The sequence below is a fragment of the Myodes glareolus genome, chromosome 21, assembly GCF_982192425.1.
Source record: "Myodes glareolus chromosome 21, mMyoGla1.1, whole genome shotgun sequence".
NCBI lineage: Eukaryota > Metazoa > Chordata > Mammalia > Rodentia > Cricetidae > Myodes > Myodes glareolus.
The window spans coordinates 48,168,388-48,195,721 of record NC_142046.1 but is presented as its reverse complement, the minus strand read 5'-3'; the positions used below and the strand labels follow the sequence as shown (position 1 = coordinate 48,195,721).

The following is a 27,334-nucleotide window of genomic DNA, read 5'->3' as shown; positions in this document are numbered from 1 at the left end:
AGTCTATTACTATGTCCATTTGGCATAATAAAATAATAAAGGTTCTCTTCTAGGGTTATGTGATCTAACTGGAAACTGGTCTGGGGCCCAGTTAACACTGCCAGATATAATTCTGTCTTGTGGATTGGGTTCTATGTCCAATCATAACGTGGTCGCATATTCCAGTAACATTTGTGCCATTTGTACCACTATACAAAAGAATATATATCTTTCCCAGACACCCAGACATTATTCTTGCTGCTTGGAGGGTTTACATAGGACCCTCCAGCACAATTAAAGCTAACCAATAGGAACAAAACTTCCAAGGTCAATACCAGATTTATTTTATTTCTGTTGACTGAGGTTTCTGTCCTCCCTGATCCCACAGCTGTTCAGTCCCAAAGAAATACACAGAGGTCTACAGTAACATAAACTGGTTAGCCTATTAGTGCAGGCTTCTTATTAATTAATTCTTACATATTAACCCATAATTCTTGTCTGTGTTAGCCATGTGACTTGCTACCTTTCATCAGCGAGACATTCTTATCTGCATCTTCCACTTCTGGGTGATGACTACAAACTGCCATTTCCTCTTCCCAGAATTCTCCTGTTCTCGCTGCCCCACCTCTACTTCCTGCCTGGTTGCCCCACCTATACTTCCTGCCTGGCTACTGGCCAGTAATCGTTTTATTAAAAATAATACAAATGACGGGATAAAAGACCAACGTCCCACAGCATATTGCCTCCTATCCTGATTCAAGTATGTGGTGTCTTCAGCAATAAAATCTGCAATCAAATTCTGAAGGGCAAACAAAAGAAATAACCTTGGTCTATAAAGCTGGTAATTGTGTCTATAGAACCTGACGGACAACTTAAATATTGGTAGCCCACAGCCGCCACTATGCATTATGAAAACTTATGATACTAGAGGAAGGCATTTTCTCTCCATTATAGGATGATTCCATTCAAACTCCCTTTACACACACACAGCACACACACACATGCACACATGTGCTTCTACAATAATTTTCCATATGGTGTTTGCCTACATCTGGGAATTTTTAAATCATCATTGTTAGATTTACCTTATGTTTGAATGTACTAAGAGACACACAAAGCCACTTTGGTGAAAGTGGAAGACTGTCCAAAGGAAAGCTGTCTGCACTAGGAAGTGTATTTGCTATGACACTATGAAACTTGGGCAAGAGAAGCTGGAAATCCATGTGCCAGATTTGAGGAATAAAATCAAATGGATGTGTGGCATTGCAAAATTGCTACTTTCATTATTTAGGTATGACAATAGTACTGGGTTAAATTCCATAAAATGTTTTTACTAATAAGATATGCTGATAAAGTTTTGAATAGAATGTTATGATAAATGTGAACAAAATAAGATTATACAATGAATGGTCTATGCTATGTTAAGATCTTTCCATCTCTGTCCTGGTTTTAAAAAAAAACAGTCTAGAATGTCTTCCCTATATTCCTCAAGCCAGGATGTAGAGCATGCCACGTTTTTAAAGCACAGTGCACTTCCTATTCCACTAGCCAACGTGGGACACAAATACACGATGCTCTTAGTCTTCCAATCAAGTCCTTTTTGACGCTTTTATATTTTTATTGATTTTTATTGAGCTCTACATTTTTCTCTGCTCCCCTCCCTGCCCCTCCCCTCCCCTTCAACCCTCCCGCAAGGACCCCCATGCTCCCAGTTTACTCAGGAGATCTTGTCTTTTTCTCCTTCCCATGAAGATTAGATCTATGTATGTCTCTCTTAGTGTCCTCAGCCAATCAAGTCTTTCTTAAGCAGCTGCACACCTGCACAGAATGGCGTCCACAGTAATGTTCAGTTTTCCATGCTGAAGGCTGAGAGTCTGTCACAGGCTGACATTGAGACCATTATGTTCTATTGGCAATCAAAGCATGGCAGGGAAAGTTTCGTGAAGACCAGGACCCACATTTTCCTGTCCTCCTCCACTGTCTCTTCCCCCTTTTCACCCACTCCAGTGGCACACAAACACAAGTTAGCCCCACCCTGCTCTTGCTCTTCTCCCAGGCTTTGGAGCCTTCGCTCCTTCACGTCCTTGCCCAGTGTTTTCTCTCGCTCTCTCTTCCCTAAATCCCACTCCCACTTGTCTGACTGGCTCCTTCCCAGGCTGCCGGAGGATGCAAAGCCACTGCTGAAGCTGTTATTGCCTCTGCAGCTGGGTCTCTGTCAATATCACCCGCCCACGCTTATTGGGATTCTAGAGTCACTGGCTGGCCAGGCTTAGAGGGTGGGGGAGTGGCCAAGAGAAGGGAGGGGGAAAGCAAAGGAAACAAAAACAGCTACTAGGCTTGTTGGGCATCTGTCTGTAGGTGGTCTCTGGGTCTGTGACTGCAGAACCACCCAGGTGGCTGAGTATCTAGCTGGCAGCAGCTGGGGATAGTGAGCACAGCACAATAAACCTCCTGAGCAGAGACCTGAGAAGAAAGAGAAGCCCAGGAGAGCAAAGAGCTCTCAGGAGCCTTGCTTCTGGGGCTCTTGCTGGGGCTCCGGTGAAGATTATCATTTGGCAGGAAGTAAGTGCATTCTTTTTCTTGTAGTGACAATTCCACTATGTGGATAGCTCATGACTGTGCCCTGTGTTTATGTCCCACTCCACCTGCCTACCCTCTGATCAGTTTTTGGGAGATGTTTGAGAACCCGAAAGAGCGTTAAAATCTAGACCCGAACTAACAGCAGCAAGGTGGGTGTTTTCTCTGCATACGTGCTTAGTTATCTCACCCAACCAGGTAAACTGAAGCCGAGAGATGCTCTGTTACTGTAAAATTTCTAGAAACCCCTAGATGTAATGGTTAAAAATAGACATTACGGAGGTTATGTGAGTTCGATTATACTGTTAAGGAATTCAGTCTCTGTATTTTGGCTAATTTTGTGCATGTAAGAGTAGAACTTTGGATGTGGCAACATCAGTAATAGAGGAGAGGAAACATGTTATTGAAAATGATGTCTTTATTTTGAACAACTAGGAGTTTAACATATTTGGTTCAATGTGGCTTACGTTTTGTTCTTTGTATTGTTTCAGTCTCCCAAACACTTTCTTTCAGAGTATGTTTTCATTTTAGAGTGTTGATGATGTTATTCTGGTCATGTTATCTTCAAGACTTGGGGCAGTGGCAGATCAGTACTGATGCTGAATCCATGCAGAATTCTCAGCTGATGGATCCTGTCAATGTGCCATGTAAATGTTGGCTAGGAAAGTCTGAAATACAAGTGTGGCAGTATTTTGGTGGACATTTGGGGAGAACTTAGAGAACAGTAGGAGGGCCCTGCTGTGGGGTGATCACAGTCCTGGCTCCATGCCTGCCATGGCTATCTCTAAGGCTAGGACTACTTCTACTTTTTCAACCAACACAGCCAAGACCCGTGAGGAGTACTGACCCTCTTCCTTTCCATTTAGGCTCCCTCCTCTCACTTTATGGCTGACTCCTGCTTTCATACTATAAATAATAACTTCCTGAGTTATTGGGCTGCCCCATAATGGAACTAGAATATCAGTCATAAAATTTTGGAGATGTAGAATTATAAAGCTTTATTTTCATTTTGCAGAACAAAATTAGCTACTAATATTTAACTTGATTGCAGTTTGTTCTCCTGTTTTGTAAATGATATGTCACAAATTTCCACGAAGGACGAATAAAGACAATATGGCTTGTTTTAGGAAAGCGATCATTTGTGTAACTGTTGGTTACACAAGGAGATTGTCTGTGTTTTTGTCTTCTTCACTAGTGCGTCTCATTTGAAGTGCAGTACTATGAGAAAAGGGAGTCTTTGGAGACGTCTTTCTAGAATGATGAGGGTGAGTGAAAGTCAAGTATGTGTCTCAACAAGGGTAAACCTGGAAGTGTGTTATGACCTGTGAGCGTCGACCCTTTGCAAATGAGTGCCAGTCATACTGTAACAGCCTTGAGGATTCCCACTTTTTCTCTTTTCAGTTTAAAATTTTGCTTTTGCTCTGTACTTTTGCTTTCTGGGTTAAAATGATCAAGAATAGTAAATAGGTATTTGGGGAATTTATTTGCTCTAGCCATTAATATGGGTGTAATCAAGTTTAGGCATAAACCCCTCAGCTGCAGAAGTCCATTAAGTCTTGCAGTACACCAACGGGTACCATGAGCCTCCCCTTTACTTATGGGTGTGTTTAAAATAATAGCATCAGCTGAAATTGCCCATAAGGCTCTGGAAACGAGGCTTGCAAGCCTTGGATAACATGGTGGGGACCTGTGCACTATTGCCACTTGTTAGTCTCACCTGGAGAACTGGAGGAAGAATTGAACACTTGGCAACTGGACATTCTGTCTCCTGATTCTCATGTGCTAAAGACAAGGACAAGGCAGTTGACACAAACTGTGACGGAATTTATCAGAAGAGGTGAAGTCCCGTCTCATCAGGATGCAAATTATGCTAATGTTCCCAACTCTAGACCTCATTGGAATAAGCTCTAGATGGCAAAGCAGTACTCGGGGAGGCACCCCCAAGTCTCTATCCACCACTTAAACATTGTCTTCAAAGATTATGGCAGAAACAGAAGTGCAAAAGAGATATTCTTCAAAAAAACATTTTTAAGTTTTGAAATTATAATACAGTCCATCATTTTACCCTTTTGTTTACCCCAGTTTTCACTGCATTGCTTCCCCCCCCCCACACCCCATTGCTCTCTCACAAATTCATGGTTTCTATTTCCTTAATTGTTGTTGCATTTCTGGGAGTGTGGCCTTTTATTTCCATGAGCTGATAGCAGTGTGAAGCACTGTGAGACTATCTACTATTCTTCTCCCCCTCCACTTGCTGTCCACAAAGATGCCATCTTTTCTCATGTGAGATTAATTTGTAGATTAAATGTGACATCATTTCCCTTGCCTTATTCTCCTCTTCTCTTCTGCACCTCCTCTGCGATTTAATATCAACTACGGCAAGTCTCACCTTCCAATGAAAGATGTTGTTGTGAATATTTCTCAGTTTGTTATACCTGTTACCCCAGTTAAATTATATTCTCCATATACTTATGTGGCAACACTTTTTTTCCTTATGAACCAGGATGCATCTTGTTGTACTCTAGCCTACTATACCATGCAACTGGCTCTCACTGTTGTTGGTGCAGCTTTTCTGACTGAGTTAAGTCTGCTGGAGATGGCTGAGAATAACTGAGGACCAGCTCCTGAGCAGGGGCTCAAGGATCAAACTCTCTGTGTAGGTATCAAAGATCTTGCTTGAAAGAAGAGCTAAAGATAAGGTCCTGCTCATAGAAACTCAAATTAAAAATGTCTATAATTAAGACATTTGGTTTTAGCCTAGAACATTAGATGTTGATTTTTTTGGAGACCATAGTCCTGAATGAATTATCAGTGTCCAGTGGAATATTCCATACTTTGTACTTGAAACACAAAGAGTAAAACTTCTAGTTCTGTACCTTCTCCCTCTCAGTCTTTCCAGAGTCCACATGGCCTGAACCACCGAGAACTTATAGAAATAAGTCTTGTTTTCTCTGCCTTTGTCCTCTTCTGTATTTCTTGGGTGATAGAGTTACAGGTTGCAACTTCGGCTCTGGTCCATGGCTACTATCTTTTCCTGACCTTATGGTCCTTTATAGTCATGATTTTGCCCAATGCAAAGTGAGATTAGAAACTAATTTATGGTCATTTGCCAAAGTTGTTTTAAAAGTTTCTCTGCTGTTGCTCTCCAATTTGAGAAGGGTGGGCATCCATTGTGTTTAGTTTTTTCATGTTTGAAAACCTAAAGAGGATTTTGGGGACTCATGGATCCTAGCAGATCAGACAGACTAGGGAATTGTAGAGAGAACTAAAGAGGCACTCCCCAAAGGCTGTCAGGCCTTCAGGAAATGTCACAGTTCTGGTTCTAAGAAGGGCATTTCGTAGATCTAGTGGCATCTAAAACTCTTGTCCAAAAGGTCTTAGGGTTCCTGGGTACTGTGCAAACTCCATTCATTACTGGATTCCCTTTGTATTTCTCTAACAGAGACAAGAATGCATTCCTCCCCCTTGAGGTCGTAAGTGGCCTCTGGCCAGCTTCTTCTGGCCAAGGGTCCGACAGACGAGGCTTGTAAGAATATTTGTTTCTGAAAGCTTTTGGCTTTTCCCAGCAAACTTGTTTTGTAGATCAGACAAGTGCAGAATGAGAGTTTTCACCATCTCAGTGGGAGACCTTTATAGGGAACCATGTAATTGGCATAGAAAAGTTCAAGTGGATGTTAATCAAGTGAAGCGGCATTCATTCTGGTACCCAGGGTCTTTCCTTAATTCCACTGTCTGGATAGTTTTAAAAGTTCACTATGTTGAAATGTACCTTCTTTTACAAACTTGTTCACAGTGTATCACCCAGGCATTCTAGTTCATATTTAATTTTCATTGGATTCCCCCCCTTTTTTAAAAAAACAAAGTTAGTCTTTGACAGTTTCCTAAATATGTATTGTCCATTTTGAGAATACTCATTTTCCATTACAACTCCTATTCTCTTCCTTTCCCTATCAATGTCCCCTCTTCCTTGTAATTCTCCTTCCCATTATTGTCACATCACTATTTTAATGTGTGTGTGTGTGTGTGTGAGAGAGAGAGAGAGAGAGAGAGAGAGAGAGAGAGTTGTTACTCACACCTTTAACCAAGGCTCTGTCTGTAAGGAAGCCTGTGAGACAATCTGTTGAAGCATGGCGGAATCACCAGTAGCTACACCACTGGAGAAAAAGAAAAAGACTTCCCCATTTCTCAGCACCTATCAGCACCCAATAGATTCTCAGCTGCAATAGTATCTTTCTTTACATGAAATTAACTGGTAGAAATAATTCTAAATTTCTCTACTTTTTTCCTCTTCTATATTTCTTGGGTGATACAATATCAGCTAAGTAATATCTCTCACACACAACAGTAAATGATGGCTTCTTTGAGGCTGAGGAGAATATGTTCATCTGATGGATGTAACATCTGTGACTGAATGCTTACAAGCCCTGTCTTGTGAACCCCAGCACAGGAAACTGTCCCTGCTAAGAGTTCCTGATTTCAGCTGGGTGGTGGTGGCGCATGCCTTTATTCTCAGCATTGTGGAGGCAGAGGCAGGCGGATCTCTGTGAGTTCAAGGCCAGCCTTCTCTACAAGAGCTAGTTCCAAGACAGGCACCAAAGGTGGGGGGGAAGAGTTCCTGATTTCAGTGACCCTCTTATAACCATAGGAAGTCTTACAGTCCTGTTCTATATCATCTGGCCCTAACATTCTTTTTGTCCCTTCTGTGGTGTTCCTGAGCTTCGGAAGGGGTGAAGTCATTATTTAGTAATTTATTCTCAAGTGACACAGAATATATTCAGGGTATTATGGTCATAGATAGTCATCATTTATTTACTTATTCTCTCTGACGCTTGAGCAACCCTGGGTCTCTGAATTCAATATTATTTGCTGGAAAAGCAAGCCAGTTCTCTGATCCAGGATGAGAGTAACACCTATCTATAGTCACAAAAATCAATATTTAGAAAGTTTTATATCACATCTATCTAGCAAACAATAGTAGTAAGTGTCCTCCTAGGGTATATGAGCTCCCCATTAGGCATCTAGTATCAGATATGCTTCTCCTCTTTGTGGGTCAAATCCATAATCTAACCATAAAAGATGGTTACTCTGTAATAGTTCCCACTTTTGTACCTGTAGGTAGATCTTGCCAATTAGGTCAATATTATAGCATTCAAAATCTACCACTGGAAAAAAACTTCTGTGTTAGGGTATCAACTGCGATGAAGAGACAACATGATTTTATTTAAAAAAAAAACTCTTACAAATAAAAAGAATTTAGTCAATGTAGTTTCATTTTCAGAGGTTCAGTCCATTATTATCATTGTGCGTCATGGTGGTATACAGACAGACATGGTGTTGGAGTTTAAAGGCTGGGGGTGACTTGAGCGTATATGAGATCTCAAAGTCTGCCTCCACAGTGACACATTTCATCCAACATGGCGGCACCTACTCCAACAAGGCCACACCTCTGAATAATGCCATTTTCTTTGATACCATGACTACACCTAATGACTTTCTTTATCAACTGCCTCTCAAGCATCTTCTGCTTGGCAGAGAGGAAGCTTTCACTTCATTTTGACATTGATTTTTCTGTGTCCTACAACCAAAGTATGTCTTGTTTTACAATAGTTTTAATGCCATGTATTCTAATGTGCAGATAAGAGTAATATAGTCTATGTTGCTTTAGAAGTTTCTGGGACCTTTATGAGCAATAATTCTTAGTGTAGTATCCCACATCTGGCACTGGTAGTGATCTCAAGTATTTATCCTGTGTGCTCTTATAATTAACTTGACTCTGCTACTCAGACTGTGGGTGACATTGATCCCTCCTCCCTTTGTACAAGGCATATTCAAAGACCATCTATCCTGATTATAAAATTGATGCATTATAGCTGGGTAACGGAAGAACACACTTTGATTCCCAATACTCAGAAGGCAGAGGCAGTTGAATCTCTGAGTTTGAAGCTATCCTGTTCTGTAGAGTAAGTTTCAGTACAGCCAGGTCTAGGTAGAGTTTTTCAATCCCAGCAATGCTTCCAAATAACTGCTCAGAAACTTAATATTAAGTGTAAACGATTGACTGATAGCTCAGGTCTATTACTAGCTAACTCTTACATTTAAATTATCCCATGTTTCTTATCTACCCACTGCCATTTGGCTTCTGGATTGTTACCTCATTTTCTACATATTCTGCTTCCTCTGTGTCTGATGGCAGCTTTTCTGACTTCACTCTCTTCATCTCAGCCTTGTTAGTTTGGTTGCCCCACCTATATTTCTTGCCCTGTCTACCAGCCTGTCAGCTTTTTATTGAACCAATTCAAGTAACAAATATTTACAGTATACCAAAGAATTATTCCACAGCACCCAGGGCTACACAGAGTAACATTGTCTTGAGAAACGAAAAACTAGAGCCAGACTAAGGTGAATATTTTCTTAAAACTGTGATGGACACTTTACTTTAGAATTTGCTGACACTCCTTCACATATTAGATCATCATTTGTAGTTTACAATTCATAGAAAAACCTGATTTATAATCAGACAGGAAAGGACATACACATAACTGAGTTTCCTTCCTCTTTAGGCTGAAATTTATATATTTGCTTTATCCACTCTTCTATTGATAGATACTGAGGTTGTTTCTGTATAATTACTGTGGTAAATTATGGTACAATTAATAAGTTCATGCTGACAATCTCTTAAAAATTCTGATTTCAGTTTCTACATGCACTATTTATTGCACTGTGAATGAACCTGGGATGTATTATGCAACATTAACATAACTAATAGAAAATAAATCTAATCACCTTGCCATTCATAGAAGATTGGTTTGAGGACCCTCTTTGGGATTCCCAAATCTGTAGAATTTTATATTTCTTATATCAAGTCACGTAATGTTTTCATTAATCTATGCAACTTTCCCCATCTATATCACGTCATTCCCAGACTACCTACAATATATAATATAAGGTCACTCTATATATACAACATATAATATCGGGCACTGTAATATACAGCGTATAATATAATGCCTTTGTATATATGCAAAATATAATATAATATCGCTGTACATATGCAATATAGAATACTGTTGTATATATCAACATGTAATATTGTAGCATGGTATATGTATATGTGTGTGTGTGTGTGTGTATGTGCATGTGTGTGTGTGTGTGTGTGTGTGTGCCACTCTATATGTACAACATATAATAGAGTGTACTGTGTGGATACATCTAATATAGTGCAACTGTATATATACAACATATAATATAATGCCACTGCATACATACAACATATCATATATTGCCATTGTATGTATGTACAGCATATAATACTGTATTGTTTGCGGCATAATGAGAAAATATTTATATATTTTCAAGAAATATATAGTGATTTTCATGAATGATTTTTCTCTGTTTTTGGTAGAATTCCCAAATGTTTAACATATTGATACTAAGGATCAGCTGTATTCAGGGTCATTTACATAAAGATTTTTTTTCTTTTCATTGAAATGGATTTTTTTCTCACATAATGCATTCTGATTACTATTTTAATTTCTTCTACTCCTCCCAGATTCTTCATACCTCTGGTCCCATACAGATCTTTCCCTTTCTGTCTCTCAGAAAACAAACAGGCTTATAAGGGAAATGATACAATACAAAAATAATAATATAATGTAGAATTTAAAATAGTTTGACTCATAAAAATAGAATGCAATATGATTATCTGAGGATAGGATTGTGGATTGCAGGAAATAATGCTGACTAAAGTTTTCAAAAATAGTAAGGGAGGAAGACTGTTCCAAAGGTTTGCCCTATGGTACAGTAATTGCAATAAAAAATATTTCTGTGTATATATATTTCAAAATTGCTCAAAGATTATATGGTAAACACTTTCCCTACTATGAGCACCTATAAGGAGTGCTGATTAGCTTGATTTAATTATTACAGAAGAAATTCTGAGACAAGCATTACATTGTACCCTAAATTAATTTTTAATTCAATATAAGACAAACTTTAAAATTATATTAGTATATTCTTACATTTTTCAAAAAAGTTGTTTATTAATATTTTAATTTCCCAAGATGACACTTCCTAAGAGTGTGTTGGCTGGTGGTAGAACTGGTCCCACCCTTTGTTGGAGAGCTGCTGAATCCCATCACCAGTCAGTGCAAAACTGGTCCTGCCACATGGCAGTGTCAACGGTGGCAGCTTTTGACTTGTCTCTCATGGGTCCAGAACACTGCCCTGCATGTGGTGATGTGGGTACAAGAAAACTAGTCCTGCCCTACTCTGGCCACTGCATGAATCTCTTCCTCTAATGACTTCTGGGGTGAATGCAGGCAGGGGAAGAGAGACTCATCCTCACTGGGGGCTAGCCACTAGGAAGTTTACCATGCTGCAGTGAATATGTGGATCACTGAAAATGGACTTGGTTCAGGGGACAGAAGAGAGGGTTGGACCTGGGAAGATTGGGAGGTAAGCGCAATCGGGAAGCTTGATGTGAGATTCCCAAATAATCTATAAAAATAGAAAAAGAAAGTGTTGGCTGAAACTGTCAGAGTGAGAGAATTGAGCCAGAATTAGGGGTTATACTGAAAAGTAGAATCTAAAGCTAAAATTACTTGACCTGTTACAGAACAGCTACAAAAAGCGTAGGTCCTAAGACAGTGGGGCAAAGTCCACAGGTCAGGCTAGATGGATTGTCTGTGAGGGACAAGTTATAGACTGAGCATCAGTTACCTGCAGTAACCAGTCCAGAATCAATGCAAAGGAAAACACCAAACAAAAGTAATCTCAGTCAAGTTACCCTTTAGTCTCAAAATTTCACAGTATGACATTTCAATGTCTAAATTTTGACAATCCATACTGACTGCAAATTGTGTTACCGTAAAGAAAAAAGGAAGTTCATACTCTGATCGCAAGTGTGTCACAGTGCCTCCCTGCACATGCCAGTCAGTCAAAGACCGTTCACTGAGATAAGTCTCCATTATGTCTCTATAGAGTTTCACCATTAAAATTATTGATTATGTTAATTTCATTCAGGCTTCTCAGAATCTTATTAACTTCAATCATCTTTCCTTGTAAGCTTCTGCTTTCAAAAATCAATGATTCTATATTTCATAGAGTCCCATTTAAAAACGAGAAGAGATCAGTGCACTGAATATGATCACTTGGCTCTACTCTGTGGGGAAAATGGATTCTAGTCAGAGAGATTCGAGAGGAAAGAATGTACCAGTGGGTTCAGCTGCGAGTCATCCTGGAAGGCAGCGAAGATGAAATATAAGCTACGATGCATCCACTAAGTGCAGTGAGGCAGCCACAACCAAAGAAGATGTCAGTCTAAATTGACCATTAAATGGCTAAATTGATTAGCAGTTAGCTTCCTGTATTCTGAAAAATTTATAACCTATTTAATGCTCGCTTCCCTCTAACTTTCACCTATGCCAGTGTCTGGAATAAATCTAGTTTAACGTATTATGGTAGATTTAATTCTCATTGTTTTAAAAAAACAATTATTTGAATGGCACTGGAGTAATAGCTTGATGCATTGTCAGAGTCTGATGCTTAACACTAAGCATCAAAAATCAAAATAGTTTGACAGCTATTAAATGAGAAATATATTATGCCACATGAAATTGGCATCTAAGTATCCACCTTTAATTGATTCCCTAACTCTGTGGTTTTCTTTTTCCTTATTCTTCATTTGTGTGATTCTTTTCTGTGCTCTATATCCATATTTGCTGATCTAAAACTTTTTGGAAGTTTCCTGGAAATGGTCACATGTATATCCGTTTGTAGATGTGTACAAGTAGGATGTAGGACACTTCTCTGTCAAACTAATCTAAATCTTTGTTTCTTGGTGATTCCCTCCCCCCCCACTGGCATAAGTTTGCTGAATAATTATTTACATCAGTACATTAAATTCCCCAAAATAATAATATGCATGAAGAAGCATTGGGTGGTAACCTAAAAATCTCTGGCGATTTTAGCTGCTCTGCTTGACTGCATTATTGCAGATTCTGTTCTAGATATCAAACTGAAAAAATAGGGGTGAAATTAGGCATAAGAAAGAAAACATTGACTGCAACATTCCATTTTTTTTTCTTGTCCTTCATTGTTTCTAAGAGGATAAAACAGCAGTTGTGGGGCAGAGAATGCCACTGAAGCTGACTTAACCCTGTGAGCTGGGTTTGGAGAAGCCTATCATTGGCCAAGTGATTGAGTGAACATTTAATTCATCATCTAAACCAGGTTCTTGTGGGAAATGAAAGAGGGTGTCGTTGATAGTTTTCTTCCACAGCTGGGGTACCGTCAAACTATCACCAACTACTGAGAACTTTTGGCTGTAATTTGAAGGTAAATTAGGACTCCCTGGAAAGAAGAAGAAAGACTAGAAGGAAAAGGATACAGTGGCAAATAAACTGGACAAATATTAGTCATGGGGTAGGATGGTGGATGTCCCCATGTGTTTAATTTCAAGCTTCAAGGCTTTAGTGTCCAATGTCTTCTATTGCCTGAATACCACTCTGACCAGGTCATCATCAACCCAGTACTCAGAGAAGGAGGAACTGCAGCTGAGTGAAAGTGGATTGCCTAAATAAGAGAAAAGAATGTGAATCTTCTGGATACCCAGGTGTTCTTAGCTATTTCATTCATTGACATTGGCTTATGGTTGATCCCTCTTATTTGGTATGCTTATTGAGATGAAAACAAGAAGAAATCTAGTGATGTATGTGCTGTAGAGATGTGGGAAGACGTTTGAGTAGAGCATGGTTATCAATGTATCTTTTTGTCTGCAGTATGCATCAGATTCACCTCACCCAGATATTCTGAGCTGGTCTGGTTGGACCACTGGTTCTTCCCTCTTGATAGATAGGCAATGGAGAATTCTGAAGTCATTCAGGAGCTAATTTTCTCTTCAGCAATGCTGATGGGTCTGTGTCATTCCACAATGCACATGCTGAAACCTTCAGTTTGTCCTCTCAGAGGCGACAGGCTTTCTGAAACACAAATTGGAACCCTTACATTGACTGCACGTTGCTGAAGGTTTTGTGACCATGGCAACTTAACATAAGATACACAAACTCAGTTGAATGTGAGAGCGGCTCAGGCATTTTAGAGATATTTCTAGTTCTTCGATTTCCTTTCCATACACATCAGTCAGGCCGTCCATCTCCCAGCACTCACTTGTACCAGGATTACAAGAGCCTAATTAGAGAGTCTGGTTGCCTAATTGAGACACCTTTGTTTCCCTGTGAAGAATGGCAGGGCACTTCTTTGTTAGTTGTTGATATCTAATGTAATCACAATCCAGGAATTTTTGGTGAAGGATCTGACAGAACGGATCTATCTGACAGAATTCTAAGACCACCTAGATTATTTCGCAACTTGATCATTTTGATGGGATTCATTTTTCAACAAGGGACAACCCAGAAAGTCTAATGATTTCACAATGCAGTGGAAATCTTTAGAACATCTAGAGAAATAAGATAAATCAAGCAGCTTAAAATACTGGGTTAAACCCATTTTCCAGGAACCTGGCAGGGAAATGAAAGATCACTAATAAAGGGGAAGAAAAAGGAACATTTAAGACAGAACCAGATATGTGTTGTAAACTAGATAGAAAAAAATATCTGTTGTTTTATCATAGTCATAGATCATAATGACATTTCTTGAGAGGTTCTTGAGAAGATTTTGTTAAACTCTGACCTCCATCTCTTCCTGCTGTTCCCTCCCATTGGGCTCTTTTGACACACGTGGCTCTTGCAGTATTGCAATTAGAGGGGTTTTGTTTTTGTTCTTGCTGTCTGACACTGTATACTTGCAAGCTTATGATGACCTCTGACTGTGACATTTTTCACATCAGAAAGGTGTTGATTCATTTTTTTTTCAAGGGCACACTCTAGTTTGACCACCGATACAATCCAGGTTCATAAGTATTTAGAATGATTTTGGTCTCTTCTTAAAATCTTCATCATTTTCAAGAGTGAGCAAGGCAAAAGTTGGTTATAATTTGTTTGGGAGGCTGTACCCCATTCTCCTTAACTTATGGATTTCCTTTATTCTATATTAGCCACATTGGTGCATGATAATGTGTTTAGCATCTTATACATACATGTTCCATGAAGGAAGATCCAAAGCAAAGCACCCAGTGTACACAAATCAAACCACTGTATTGCATTTGCTACATATGTACAAATAGTGGGTATAATTTAAAAATATAATATATAAAGTATATGACAAGATGACTAATATTAGTGTCACTTAGGATTATTAAATTGATGAACATTCTTCTGAAAACCCTGGAAACCTTTAATGTATCCAGAACTATTGCAGTATAATAATAAAAGGTAAGGGCAAAGCCTGGTAGCAAACACATGTAACTGCAGACCTATGGAACCTAAAATAGACATACTGCAATTTCAAGGCCAGCCTGGGCTACTTAGTGAGAACTTGTACAAAAATCATTTGGTTCTTTAAAGTGAATAAGACTCTGTTGTAGACACCTTCCTTTATTTTCAAATGTTCTCTAGGAGAGGTTCTATTTCAATAATATGTTCCATGAAGTTAGAGCAGAGTGAGGCAAAAGAAACAATGAATAACAGATGTAAGCAATCTGGAAACATGAAGCCAGGAAATGTGAACCACATTTGTTCCCAGTGTGATTAGGTTAATTGTTGTCCAAGAAGTTAAGTTGGAAGCATTAGCCAAAATTTGCTGAATTTCAAGGAACTCTAAAAAAAATAAGAGTGTAAGTAAATCAGCAGTGACTTTTGTTAAAACAGAATAAAACAAAATAAAGTACTTGCTCTCAGGAGCGAGATGAAGAATTGAAATAAAAAAAGTTAAAGTAGCATTAAGGAGATGAAGCCACAAGAAGACAAGAGTGCCAACTATGTGCGCAATGATGGAGTGAGCACCAGCCAACTTCGGAAGCCGAAAGTCTGTTCTAGCAGATGGGTGTGACCATTTCCTGTTAGATGTAGGTCTGAGCAGCTGGATTCTTTCAGTATCCCCACATGAAAGTATTTCTACCCTTGAGACTTACAGCCATTAAGGCATAATTGTGACTAATTTAGATTACGCTTGCAGTATCATTTATTCCTTCTAAATCAGACTAGGAACTTCAAACCTAGAGAGATGTATGCAGTGATTTATAGACCAGGCTCATCCTCCATCCATTTCATGCCAAGCTCGCTACAAGAAAATAATAGAGCGTTGGGTGTGGTTGAATACAGGAAAAAAGGGAATATAAAGAGTCAAAACATTGATAATATGGTTGACCATTTCACTGGCTATCACAGGCTGCTTTTTATAGCTTGTTTTTTCCATTATCATATTCAATTGTAATGAGTTAGAGGCAATTGTTAGAAGAGGAAACAGAAGCAAAAACTCTGAAAATAGTAACAAGCTCAAAGTCCAATCAGAAAAGTAATATAAATAAAGTAGAAGAAAGCTCAATGCTTTTTGGAAATTCTTCAAGAATGTCTTTGTATTGCAGTTGATCACTGTAATTTATTGTAACCAATATTATTGGTTACCTGTAAGGACTTACACTCTCTTCTGTATATTGTCTTTATAAATTTCAATATATTAGATGACTGTTTGGTTGAAAAAGATTACTAGGCATAAAAGACTACACTTTAAAAGATAAAGTAATAATAAAGGATATAATAACTAGGGTAGTGTATAACACCATTGCTAACATTATTCTCACTTTTATCATTTCCACATTGTAGTTGAGAAAACCAACACATCAAGATGTGAAGTACCTTGTCTAAGATCAAAAACAAAAGATGTGTGTTTTATAAATTTCACAATCATTTATAAGTGCATAAATGCTATTTTAAAATAATAATAATAATACAGGGTTGGAGAGATAGGTCAGTGGTTAAGAGTACGGGATGCACTTCTGGAACCCAGGTTTAATTTCCAACACCCACAGGGCAGTTCACAATAGTCTGTAACTCCAATTCAGGGAGTCAGTGCCCTCTTCTTTCCTCTATGGTTACTGTAGACATGTGGTACACAGAAATGCATTCAGGCAAAACTAACATCATCTTCTGATGTCCATACATACCCACACAAGCACTAGCACTTGCATACACATGTGCAGACACATACATATATCACATACACACACACACAAACACATGAGCACACACCAAATGCACATACATCACACACAGGCATACAGATACATACTTATGCACATACACAGACATACACTTTAAAAAGTAAGAAAAAGAATTTCAACCATTTTGCCAACAAATAATCCTTTGTTAGAACCTGGTTTCAGTCATCTGTAGCATCATATACTATACATGCACTTGTTCTAATGTTTATATATGCAGATTTGTACATAAAACACATGCACACAAATAAAACTTACACATCTTTATCAATATGCAAGTCTATATTTATAACTTCTCATGGAATTTCCACTTTTGGAAGTTTTTGGATGTATCTCAAAGTTGAGAAGTCAAAAGGCCTAAGAATATTATCATAGTCTCCTAATATTTGAAATAATATTTCCTATATTCCATAATATCATAAATAATTGTAATCACTTTCAGCCAAATTGTATAACCCCCATCACAGCCTCTAGTCTGTACCCAGATGTCAACTATTAGGGTCTAACCTTTTTAAAGGGTATTAGAGAGAATGTTATCTCTTAGCTGCCGCCTTTTTTGTTTTTAATTAATTACAAAAAACTACTGTGGTTTGCAAAACATAAATAATTTATAGGAATCCTATCTACTAATGTGTTATATAGTTTGAAGGGCCACATCTGAGACATCCCAACCCAGAGTCCTACACAGAAATGTTGCAACAACTTCTGCTGCCAAGATTTCCCTAGGATGTGTCTTGAGCGTGAGAAAACACCCTGTGAACCCAGGACTTCTTTTATGTATATGTATTTATTAACTTATGTTACCAAGAATTTCCCTAGGATGTGTCTCTGAACGTGAGTAAACACCCCGAGTGTGCACTCAGAACTTCTGTTATGTGTATTTATTTATTACATGACATGGATATGTGCACATGTTTGTGTATTTGCATGTGTGTGAGTACACATGTGTATGGGTCATATACATGTGTATGTGTTAGAGGTTGATACTGAGTGTCATGCTAGATTACTCTCCACTTCATTTACCAAGAGGGGGTCTCTCCCTGTACCTAGAGAGTGCATATTTGTCTAGACCAGCTCTGCAATTATAGGAAAGCCATCATTCCTGTGGAGATCTGAACTGTCTTCACAGTTGATTAACAAGCACTTGAGATGCTGAGACATTTTTCCAGTCTCTCTATTTTAAATATTTGTTTAAAATGCATACATGCTTACTTTCAGAATCCTTTCAAGATTTTAAATTTACATCTTAACTTTCCATTCAAATAATTAAGTCATCCGGAAATGGATTTGGTTGTAAAAGTGCTGGAATCAAGTAAAATGGCACTTTCTCAGTTCTGTGTCTTGCCACATTTGCTTCTCCAAACATGGAAAACGCAAAGAGAGAGCACCCCAAAACTACACAGAACTTTCCCAGTTGACATAGTAAAAATATAGCAAATATCCAAACTTCCCAATGTTGAACAAAAAGAGTAAAGCCAGGACCACGTGAACTGTTTCCCATAGTCCTAAATCTTTAATGGTATTGTGACCAGCAAGGAAAGATGAAAACACGGCTGGTGGAGGAATAAAATTGATGTAAGTAATATGACTGACAAATTGATGTAAGATGATTGACAGGGATAATGGCCTCTGCCTACAAAAATACTGGAGGAAAATAATCATTTTCCATAATCATTCTTTGAATAACATCAATTTTCTGCTCCAATTTGAAAGCCATGTCTCAATATCTATAGATCGACAACCCACCAAAGCTTCAGATTATGTTTAATGGTAATAACAAGAGTTGCATCGAGAAATATAAAATTGCTTGCTAGATTAAAAATCAACTTTAAATATTCTTACTTATATCTATGAGGGGAAGAAGTCCCGGCTAAGTCCACAGCTGATATCAAAAGGCAAAGCCGCTTCAGTGAGTGTGCATAATACTACAGCTTTGAGATGCCAAACACAAGAGGGTTGGACACAAAACCTGCCGCCGTGGCTGCTGTGTCACCCAAACTGCCAAAAAGTGCTGCAAAAATTTCTGTCTCCTGCAGAAATGGATTACCCAAGATCCTACCAACCTTATACTGTGTCTTTGGGTCCAAGAGCAAAACCTTAAACTGGTGCATTTGGTTGACTTCCCCCTAGCATATAGTTACTGGTAACTATATGAAATCAGGGAAATTGTTCCTCCAATTATCTAGTTCTTCCTTTTCACTTATTGTTCAGGGAATCTCCTACCATGATTGACAGAACTGCAAATTCCCTAAATCCAAGGGTGAATCCATGCAAGTGGGTTGCATGATAGCAATCTCTTGTCCTCTTGTCCTTCTTTGGGGGTTTCATTTAAGTCCCCCCCAAATGTGGATCTAAGCACAACTGAATTAGCATTGGTCTTCGCCAATTACCCAGCTGTACCATAATGCAGCAGTCATGTAAGAGACCAAGACACACCCACTCTTCTGTAAAATGATACTCACAAGAACACAATGAAAGAAAATGAGATAATTTAACATTTTTATCTCAAAAATGATAGTCATTCAGCACGTGTGTCCATAATTATGGTCACTGTAATATTTTGATACATTTGTCCTTATTAAATTTTAAATTCAAGAACATTTCTTACGTGAGAATATACTCCATACTTTTTCTGTTTCTCAGAGAAAAGGGTTCCATTTTAATGAACAGCCTAAAATGTTACACAGCTGCAGCTTGTCAAGAGTGCAACTGTGAGTTGAATGTGATATTATTATTATCATCTCCCAAAGCTGACTCTAGCTATTCAATTTTTTAGAAAGGCCATCTAATGGACAGATTAACTATTAATCTTTGTTTTCTTAGGCATTGATGCTGTATTAAGATAGCTCAACAGAAAGCATAGTGCCTGGAGCATATTATATAAATTTCCCACAGAAATGCTTTTACTGAATTATGTTTAAATGATTAATAATTCAGTCTGCACTCTACTGTCTAAAAGTCAGAGGCCTGCCAGTTCCATTTGACAAATGTTTGCATTGCTTTGCGGTGCATAGAAGACAAACGCCTACTGTCCGTTCGTTGCCCTAGTCAACAATTTGGTGTAGTTTCTTTCAGTGTCTGATTCACTGCTAAAAGAGACATTGGGGATAAATTGCTGCAAGGAGGGAGACAATGAGTCCCAATAAAGGCTACAAGGTGGCTCAAGGTTTCTGTTATCTGACTTACTCTTGTAGCATTTTAAGTTGCATATATATGAGGGATCCCCAAAACTGAGAATTTTACCAATGTTCTCTGTTAGGTATTAAAACAATGAATTATTGTATTATTTTACCAAAAGACATACAGAAAAGGTAGATTATATTTGGACTGTGCAATAAGAAAACAGACTGACAAATTGAATCTTGAGGTTTCAGTAAAATGTGTCTAGATTATTTCCATTAATGGCAGCATTGTGTAATGAGATTCAATCATCTCCTTCATGTTTAGTGCTAATAAATGCAATTTTAATATACATGAGTTTAATACTATTGGCTAGCCTTCTATGTGCTTCTAAAAGTAATACATATAAGAATATTTTAGCATGGGTGTGCTGGTGCTGTAAGCTCAGCTATCTGAATTCCTAATCCTTTGTTCTCAGCTGACCTTTATATTCTGTGGTGCTGTGCAAAAGTAAAAAAAATAAATTCAATAAAAAATCTTAACAATTTAATTGTTCCAAGATTACATGATATTGACATTATCAATCAAAGTTTGTATCCATTGCAAACATCTCACCCAACTATCAATAACTGCATGCTTCCTTTTGCTACTTAAGCTGAGGCATGATGCCCACATCAACTCATTCAATTTTAGAAAACATTTTATCTTAAAAGCTAATCCGTTCTTTTATTGGCTCATTAATTCTAGTTTCTCCTCTGTGATAATATGGGAACCTAGTTTCTCTTCCATATGAAATACTTGAAACACTTTGAAGCAATGAGGTTCCACACTGTGTCTTTTCTGTGTCGCTATGACACACCTTCCATCTGTTAGTCAAACTCTCTGCAGTCATTTTATTTTAATCAAAAAGGTTTTGCTCCATTTTACCCGCATGGAACAGAGGAGGAAGCCCTCTCCATCTTCTGTCAACACAGGCTAAGGTTATATTATCTTTCTTGGCAAGAGAAATTGGTAATGAGTTGATATTAATAGTGTTATTGATGTTAAGAAAGGCATATTGACAGTTCTTCTCTCCTACCAAGCCTGTCTCTTCCCTGCTGTACTGGTGCAGCTGGATACATCTTGTACGAAGTTCCGAGTCTTATACGCACTGTCAATATCGATGATTCTATTACATTTGATTCACATTCCAAATTTTATCACAAAGAAAGTTTTTTAAGGAACTGGAGAGATGGTTCAGTTGTTAAACTCCTCAATTGCTCTTCCAAAGGACTCAGATTTAGTTCCCAGAATCATGTGGCAAACAGCCATCTATAACTCCAGCTGCAAGGAGTTCCAGGGCCCAAAAGATCCACAGAAAATACATGCATATGGTACACAGATACATAGATATGCTAAATGCTCAAACACATAATATGAAAGTAAAAGTTAAATTTCAGAAAAAATTATAGTGATTTCTTATCTAATATGTGTCCATTATTGTACTGGGGCTTTTTGTCAATGTGTATAATTTTATCTTTAATTCAAGGAGGAATCTGAGTTGAGTAACTGAAAAATAAAATGTAAATATATAATGAACTTGGCTGAGATGTCCTTAAACAATAGGAACAATTTTAAATTTGAATGTCAATCTATCCAATTTCAAGTTTTGTGATTTTATTTGTTTCATTTATTTCCACCAAGCTTTTCCCACCACAGTTTAAGGTATCAGTTTAAAAGTCACAAAAGAGAATAAGGGGATGAATGGATCATAGTCATTGGTCAAAGTGGTTTTGGCAGAATTCCTTATAAACCTATGATATTGTGATATTTTTCTTTCATGCGTGTTTTTATATGTTGAGTCATTTTATAATTTTATTTTATTATACATTTTAGTATTTTATTTTTATTATTAAATAAGAAAAGTTTGTTGCAGAAATCTAAAGCACAAACTTTATCAGTGTGTGTGAATGTAAAACAAAAGTCCTTGCCATGTTTCTTATTTATTGATTCATTTTATTCTAAATAATGAAACTCTACAGTCATTCACCCTTTAAATTTACTTCCTCACTTTATAAATAAAAGGAGTGATTAAGAAATAGCAAGACAATAACAGATAACACTTGACTACAGAAGGAAACAATTGATCACTAAAAGCACCAAAGATGCTGCAGTTATTCTTTACGAGGTCAAGTTGTATCATATCATGTTACAGTAATAGTGATTAACACTCAATATTGTAAGCACCAGCCAGTAATAAACCAGTTTGTGTACAAAGATGCCTATGCTAAGTGTAATTTTACAAAACCTATTTAGTATTATATAATAAAAATTTCAAGAGAAAACTACTACCTGCAACATAAATCACACTTATTCAAAGCACTTTGACACCCAACAGTAAAGCGTAATACATGAGGTGTCATTATTTGCACAGCATGGGTCTTTGTGTGCGCCTGTTGTGCATGTGACTAATTCTCAGCAAGTTTTGTAACAGGTATCAGTTATATAGATGTATATGATGAAAAGCTACTTGGAAACTAATGTTAAGGTGAACAGTTATTCACATTGCAGCGCTCACATGGTATGAGAGCTCCACATAGGCTCACCTTCCTGCCGGGGTTCTCTCTTTGGAGTTGTTTCACGCCTAGACCCTGACTGTTGTCTGAGGATTCTGGCAGAGACAATCACGAATGTGAATATACCTTTCTGCAATCACAAGAATCTACTTCAAGGGAAAAGGAATCCACGACATGAGCATGAAAATGGAGACCTTTTCATTTACATATTTTGGGTTACATTATAAATATGAAAAGATATATTTGCAACAACTCAGAAAGGGAAACTATCTAAATGTCCCCCACCTGATGAGTTGAAAATATGAATGTTTTACATATAAAATGGAATACTGTTTGTAAGGAAAAGAAAATCTTCTGCTAAATTGATGGAACTGAACATTATATTGACTGATCATCCAGATCTTGAAAAAAAATGCTCTTTCTCATCCATATGGTCCCTAGCATCAAACCTACAGATGTCAGTATATAATCTGGAAAAACAACAGAAAACAAGAAAGCAAAAAGGGCACCATGAATATGTGGGGGCTATAGAGAGGGGAATAGCTGAGTACAGGAAATATAAAAGATGAATGAGAAATATTTGTTTTAAAAAAGGTAGTTTTAATTGGAGATGAAGAGGCCACTCCAGAAAGGGAGGGAGTGAAAGAAAATGAAAAAGTAGTATTAAAGGTATTTGGTTCAGGGAATAATTACCTAAAATTGCTATATAGGTGAAGTTGTGTCATATACACAAATACATATATATCTGCATACATATTGCATATATATGCCACTTGGGGCAATAGTGCTCCTACCTGGAGTCATGGGCCATCTAACAAAAATCCTAGTACCAGGTTTAAGCAACCTCCTTTCAAACTGTCGGTCAGGAGAGTCCAAGAGACTCCTAAAACTTTAGAAGTTACTGCTGCGCCCCATGGATTCCTCCCAGAGGCTGATAGTAATACTTACTGCAGAAGTCATTATGCATTGCAGACATGGGACTCAGAGGCTTCAAGCTGGAACTAATCTGAAAGTCTAATCTCCAAGCACAAACTGTGATAGAACTGGAAGGCGCCGTGCAAGAAGCTAAGGACGTGAAGCAAATCATACTCACACACAGGTGTGACGCTGACGAACCACAGCAATGACCAGCGTGGCAAGGGATCCCTAAAAATGCAACAGTGGCACTTATGTGTTCAGAGTAGCCAGTAGCTATCTAATTGGACCTTTGCCTGGAACTGGATTCATAGACAATGACCCATGGGTAGTGAGAGCATGGCTCTTAGAAGAAAGTCTACTACTGTCACTTTCATGAACTAGTATAAATCCTAGCTACGTTCTAAATATCTATTTTTATACTTACAGATAAGTATAGACACCATCCTTCATTCGAAAGCTTCTTTTTGCAACAGTTTCTTTTAACAAAAAGCCACAACTAGTTATATTGCAGAAATAACCCTTTTTTTGAGGTGCCAAGCCTGAAGTGGGCCATCAATAACACAAATCCTATACCTAGGGGCCAGGGAGCATCATGGAAGAGGAACCAGCAAGATTGTAAATCCAGAGGACCAGGGTGTTCTGCTTTGAGATGGTGTTTTCTAGATATAACAGTAAAGCAGCCCACAGGAAATTTCAACAATCTGACTGTCTGAGCAAGATCTGAACAATTCTGGCATCAGTTGGTATACTTATGTAGTGCGGAAGAACTAATGGGATCTTCACCTAAATGAAGAGCTGCAAGCAAGTCACTGATGCTGAAAGAGGAAGAATTGACTTTCTCCAGGGATCAACTCACTAATTATTTAATTATTTATCCAACAACAATTGATCATCATAAGACATATGCACACAAGCAAAACTAAATTGACTCAGTAGACTTTATATAGTTGCATATTATATATACATTATATATTTACAATATTAGTATAAATGTATACTGTAACAATGTAGCAATAACAATTGAAGAAGAGGACGCCATGAATTTAAGAGAACTCAGGTTGGGGGATATAAGAGGGGATAAATGGAAAAGAAGATGAAAGGAAGCATTGTAATTTTATTTTAATCACTTTTTCAAAAAGCAAAAAAATCAATAAACCTTCAGTTAATACACAGAGAATAGCCATTATACCTGTGATTGGTGTTTTTGGTGTAAGAACATTCTTGAGCATAGCAACGGATGAAAATAGACAGTATCAGTAACTGTCAGATTATGAAAGACATAAGCAGTCAGCTCAGGATTTGTTTCCACCTTTATTTCTCATAAAGCACTTATGACACAAATCTTTCCTTAACACGTTCGCTCTAGAAGTCTGAGATTGTCCGTTGTGTGTCTACATTCAGCCTTGACTTAAGCTGGAAATCTGACTCTCACAGTGAGTCCTATACCACTAATACTAATTATGTCACCGTTTCCCTCTTCATGTTGGTAAGAATGTGCCACAGTAGTAATTCATTTCAATACAAAATATTTGAAGTGAAAAATGCTGTATGCAATATCTATCTTCTAAAATTATTTTGAAAGGAATTTATCCAGTGGGAGGCAAAATATGAAGAGAGAAAATGTGGCATTGTTAAGTATACAAACTTTAGCCCTTGTGAACTTAATAAACTATAAAGATAATCTTGGCAATTGAGGAAGACTTGGAAAATAGGTCTTCTGATACTAAGATTTTGATAAGACCTGGACTATCACAAAACATTAAATGAACACATTTGTGGGCTGGAGAGGTTGGTCTGTGTTTAAGAGCGCTGAGGTTCTTTCGGAAGACCCAGCTAGGTTCAGTTCCCATCACCCACACGGAGGTGCACAGCCATGTATTACTCTAATTTTAGGAAATCCAAGGTCTTCTTCTGGCCTTCTCAGGCACTATGTAGCATATACATGTAGGAGAGCAAGCTTCCATACACCTGAAGCGAAAAGAAATACATCTTTTAAATAACACTTTCATATGTGTCATCAAGGAAAAAGTTTCATAGGTGGAACACTGACTCTGCAGTGAATTGAGGTTGTATACTTAAGAACAAGACTTCCCAAGTCTGATAGGATGGACTAACATAGGTAAGCAGCAGAATTGAAACCTGGCATTTACTGAAGTATGTCAATAAAACTGTGGCAGATATAGATGTTTTCAGGCAGTTGTGTAACTGAACAGTATTCAATACCATAATGAAAAATATCATAACATTGTGTCATTCAGAGAGGAGTTCATGACACAAAAATGTCATGAATAATCTTATACTCACAAATTTGTGGTTTTTATTTATTTATTGCATTTTCTCCTGTCTGCATTTTTAATTAGTGTTTTTATATAATATACTCTGATTTTCCCTCTCCTAACTCCTTCCAGATCCTTCACACTTCCCCAACTCTATACCCTTTCTTTTTCTTTCTCTTTAAAAAAACAAAAAATGACTTAGCTATTAAAGAGGATTTGCCATAATTGTAAAGCAAAAAAAATATAAAAACCTTTTTATGTTGTTTCATTGGAGAAATTCCCAGAAAAACAACCAAGAGAAGAAAGTACTTCATAACTGTAATTGGTAGATATTCATATGCAGGGAGTGGTATAACGCCTGTGGATCCACCTAGAGTATTTGTATGACATAGGCAGCATTTTAAGGGTATCAGACTTAAATATGATCAAAATTTGACCCATATTCTTAGAGACATATCTCAGTAGACAAGCACCTTCCAAGGATGAGCAAGGTTCTGACTTTCTCTTTGCACAACTAAAAGCAAGTTGTGCAACACTGATAACAGTAACTCATGTGTAAAAGAAAGTAATCCAAATCTAAACACAAGAACAATGGGGACCAGCGTCATTGGAGACCATTAAAAATAAATAAAACAGTTGGTGGTTACATGTAGTACACACACAGAAAATAATTAGATTTAATCATTAAAAGATCTCTTAAAAGTTTTCTGTTACAGTGGAGAAGGGGAAATAAATTGATAGAATTAAAAAATTCTAGGAAAGACTAAATGGAGTTACCAATGAGAATAATAATATTAAGTATAATAAAAACCCAGGACAGCTCCTAGTTCAGTAAAACTGAGGTATGATATCTTTAAATGTGCCTGCTCAGTTTGGGAGTCTCTATTTTTTGTATCTTTAATTATGAACTTTAATTTGGAGACCATAAAGTACATTATGATTCAGACAGTGAGCCATAACATTCTTATTTTTGATTTTGAATGAGTTGAGTTTAGTAGGTATATAAGAATGAAAAATAAAAGAACAAATATTAGCAAGGGGTGGATGGATATAAATAATTAGATAGTAGGAGAGAGAGAGAGAGATGGAGGATCACTAAGTCAAATGCTCAAAATAGGAAGCACAGATCAACTGGAGAAACTCATTGAAGTTGTCAGCTGGAGTAATAGATTGATAGTCCTGAGTGGAGCAGTGTCTCAAGTAAAACTTTCAACTAAAATGCAAAAATAGCAACAGAAACAAAATCACATCACCGGAAGGGCTAATGACATCCAGCAGAAACCGACTGTGGAAATTGAGGTCTTCAGATAGGGCCCTGGAGCATTGCTTGGGTCTGCAGTGGCAGGGGACAGACCTACTCCCAGAGCTTCTCCCTGAGTTCAAGGATCAGGAGACAATTTACTGATATAATGACTTTACATGTGACCGTATTTTATATACTTGTTTGTTTTTTTTTAACAGGTGCAAAATTGAAAATGTTGACTTCCCCAGAGCCAAAGGGCCTTGTCCCGTTTACAGCAGAGTCACTTGAGCTCATAGAAAATCACGTTGCGAAAAAATGCAACGAAGAGCACGAAGAAGAAGATTTAAGGCCAAGCCCTTGTTTGGAAGCTGGCAAACAGCTTCCGTTTGCCTATGGGAACCTTCCCAAAGGAATGGTGTCAGAGCCTTTGGAAGATATGGATCCATACTACTATGTTAAGAGAAATGTATGTAAGGATTAATTATCATTATGGAAACTATGTTTAATTGGTTTATTTTAAGCCACTTAAAATGTAATTGAGATAAGATATAAA

The 27,334-nt window shown here is 37.6% G+C and overlaps 1 protein-coding gene across 2 annotated transcripts in view; it reads left to right on the top strand.

Annotated features, from left to right (window-relative positions):
* The first annotated feature begins 2,289 nt into the window (after positions 1-2,289).
* Scn7a (sodium voltage-gated channel alpha subunit 7) overlaps positions 2,290-27,334 on the top strand; it is a 78,763-nt gene continuing 53,718 nt past the window's right edge. The window contains exons 1-2 of one of the 2 annotated variants that reach the window (XM_087900031.1): positions 2,290-2,541; positions 27,000-27,247. In XM_087900031.1, the coding sequence (XP_087756157.1) occupies positions 27,014-27,247 (234 nt within the window). In that variant the 5' untranslated portion in view covers positions 2,290-2,541; positions 27,000-27,013. Of the gene's footprint in view, positions 2,542-5,088; positions 5,213-26,999; positions 27,248-27,334 lie in introns of those variants that run through there. The other variant, XM_087900032.1, reaches the window with a different exon arrangement.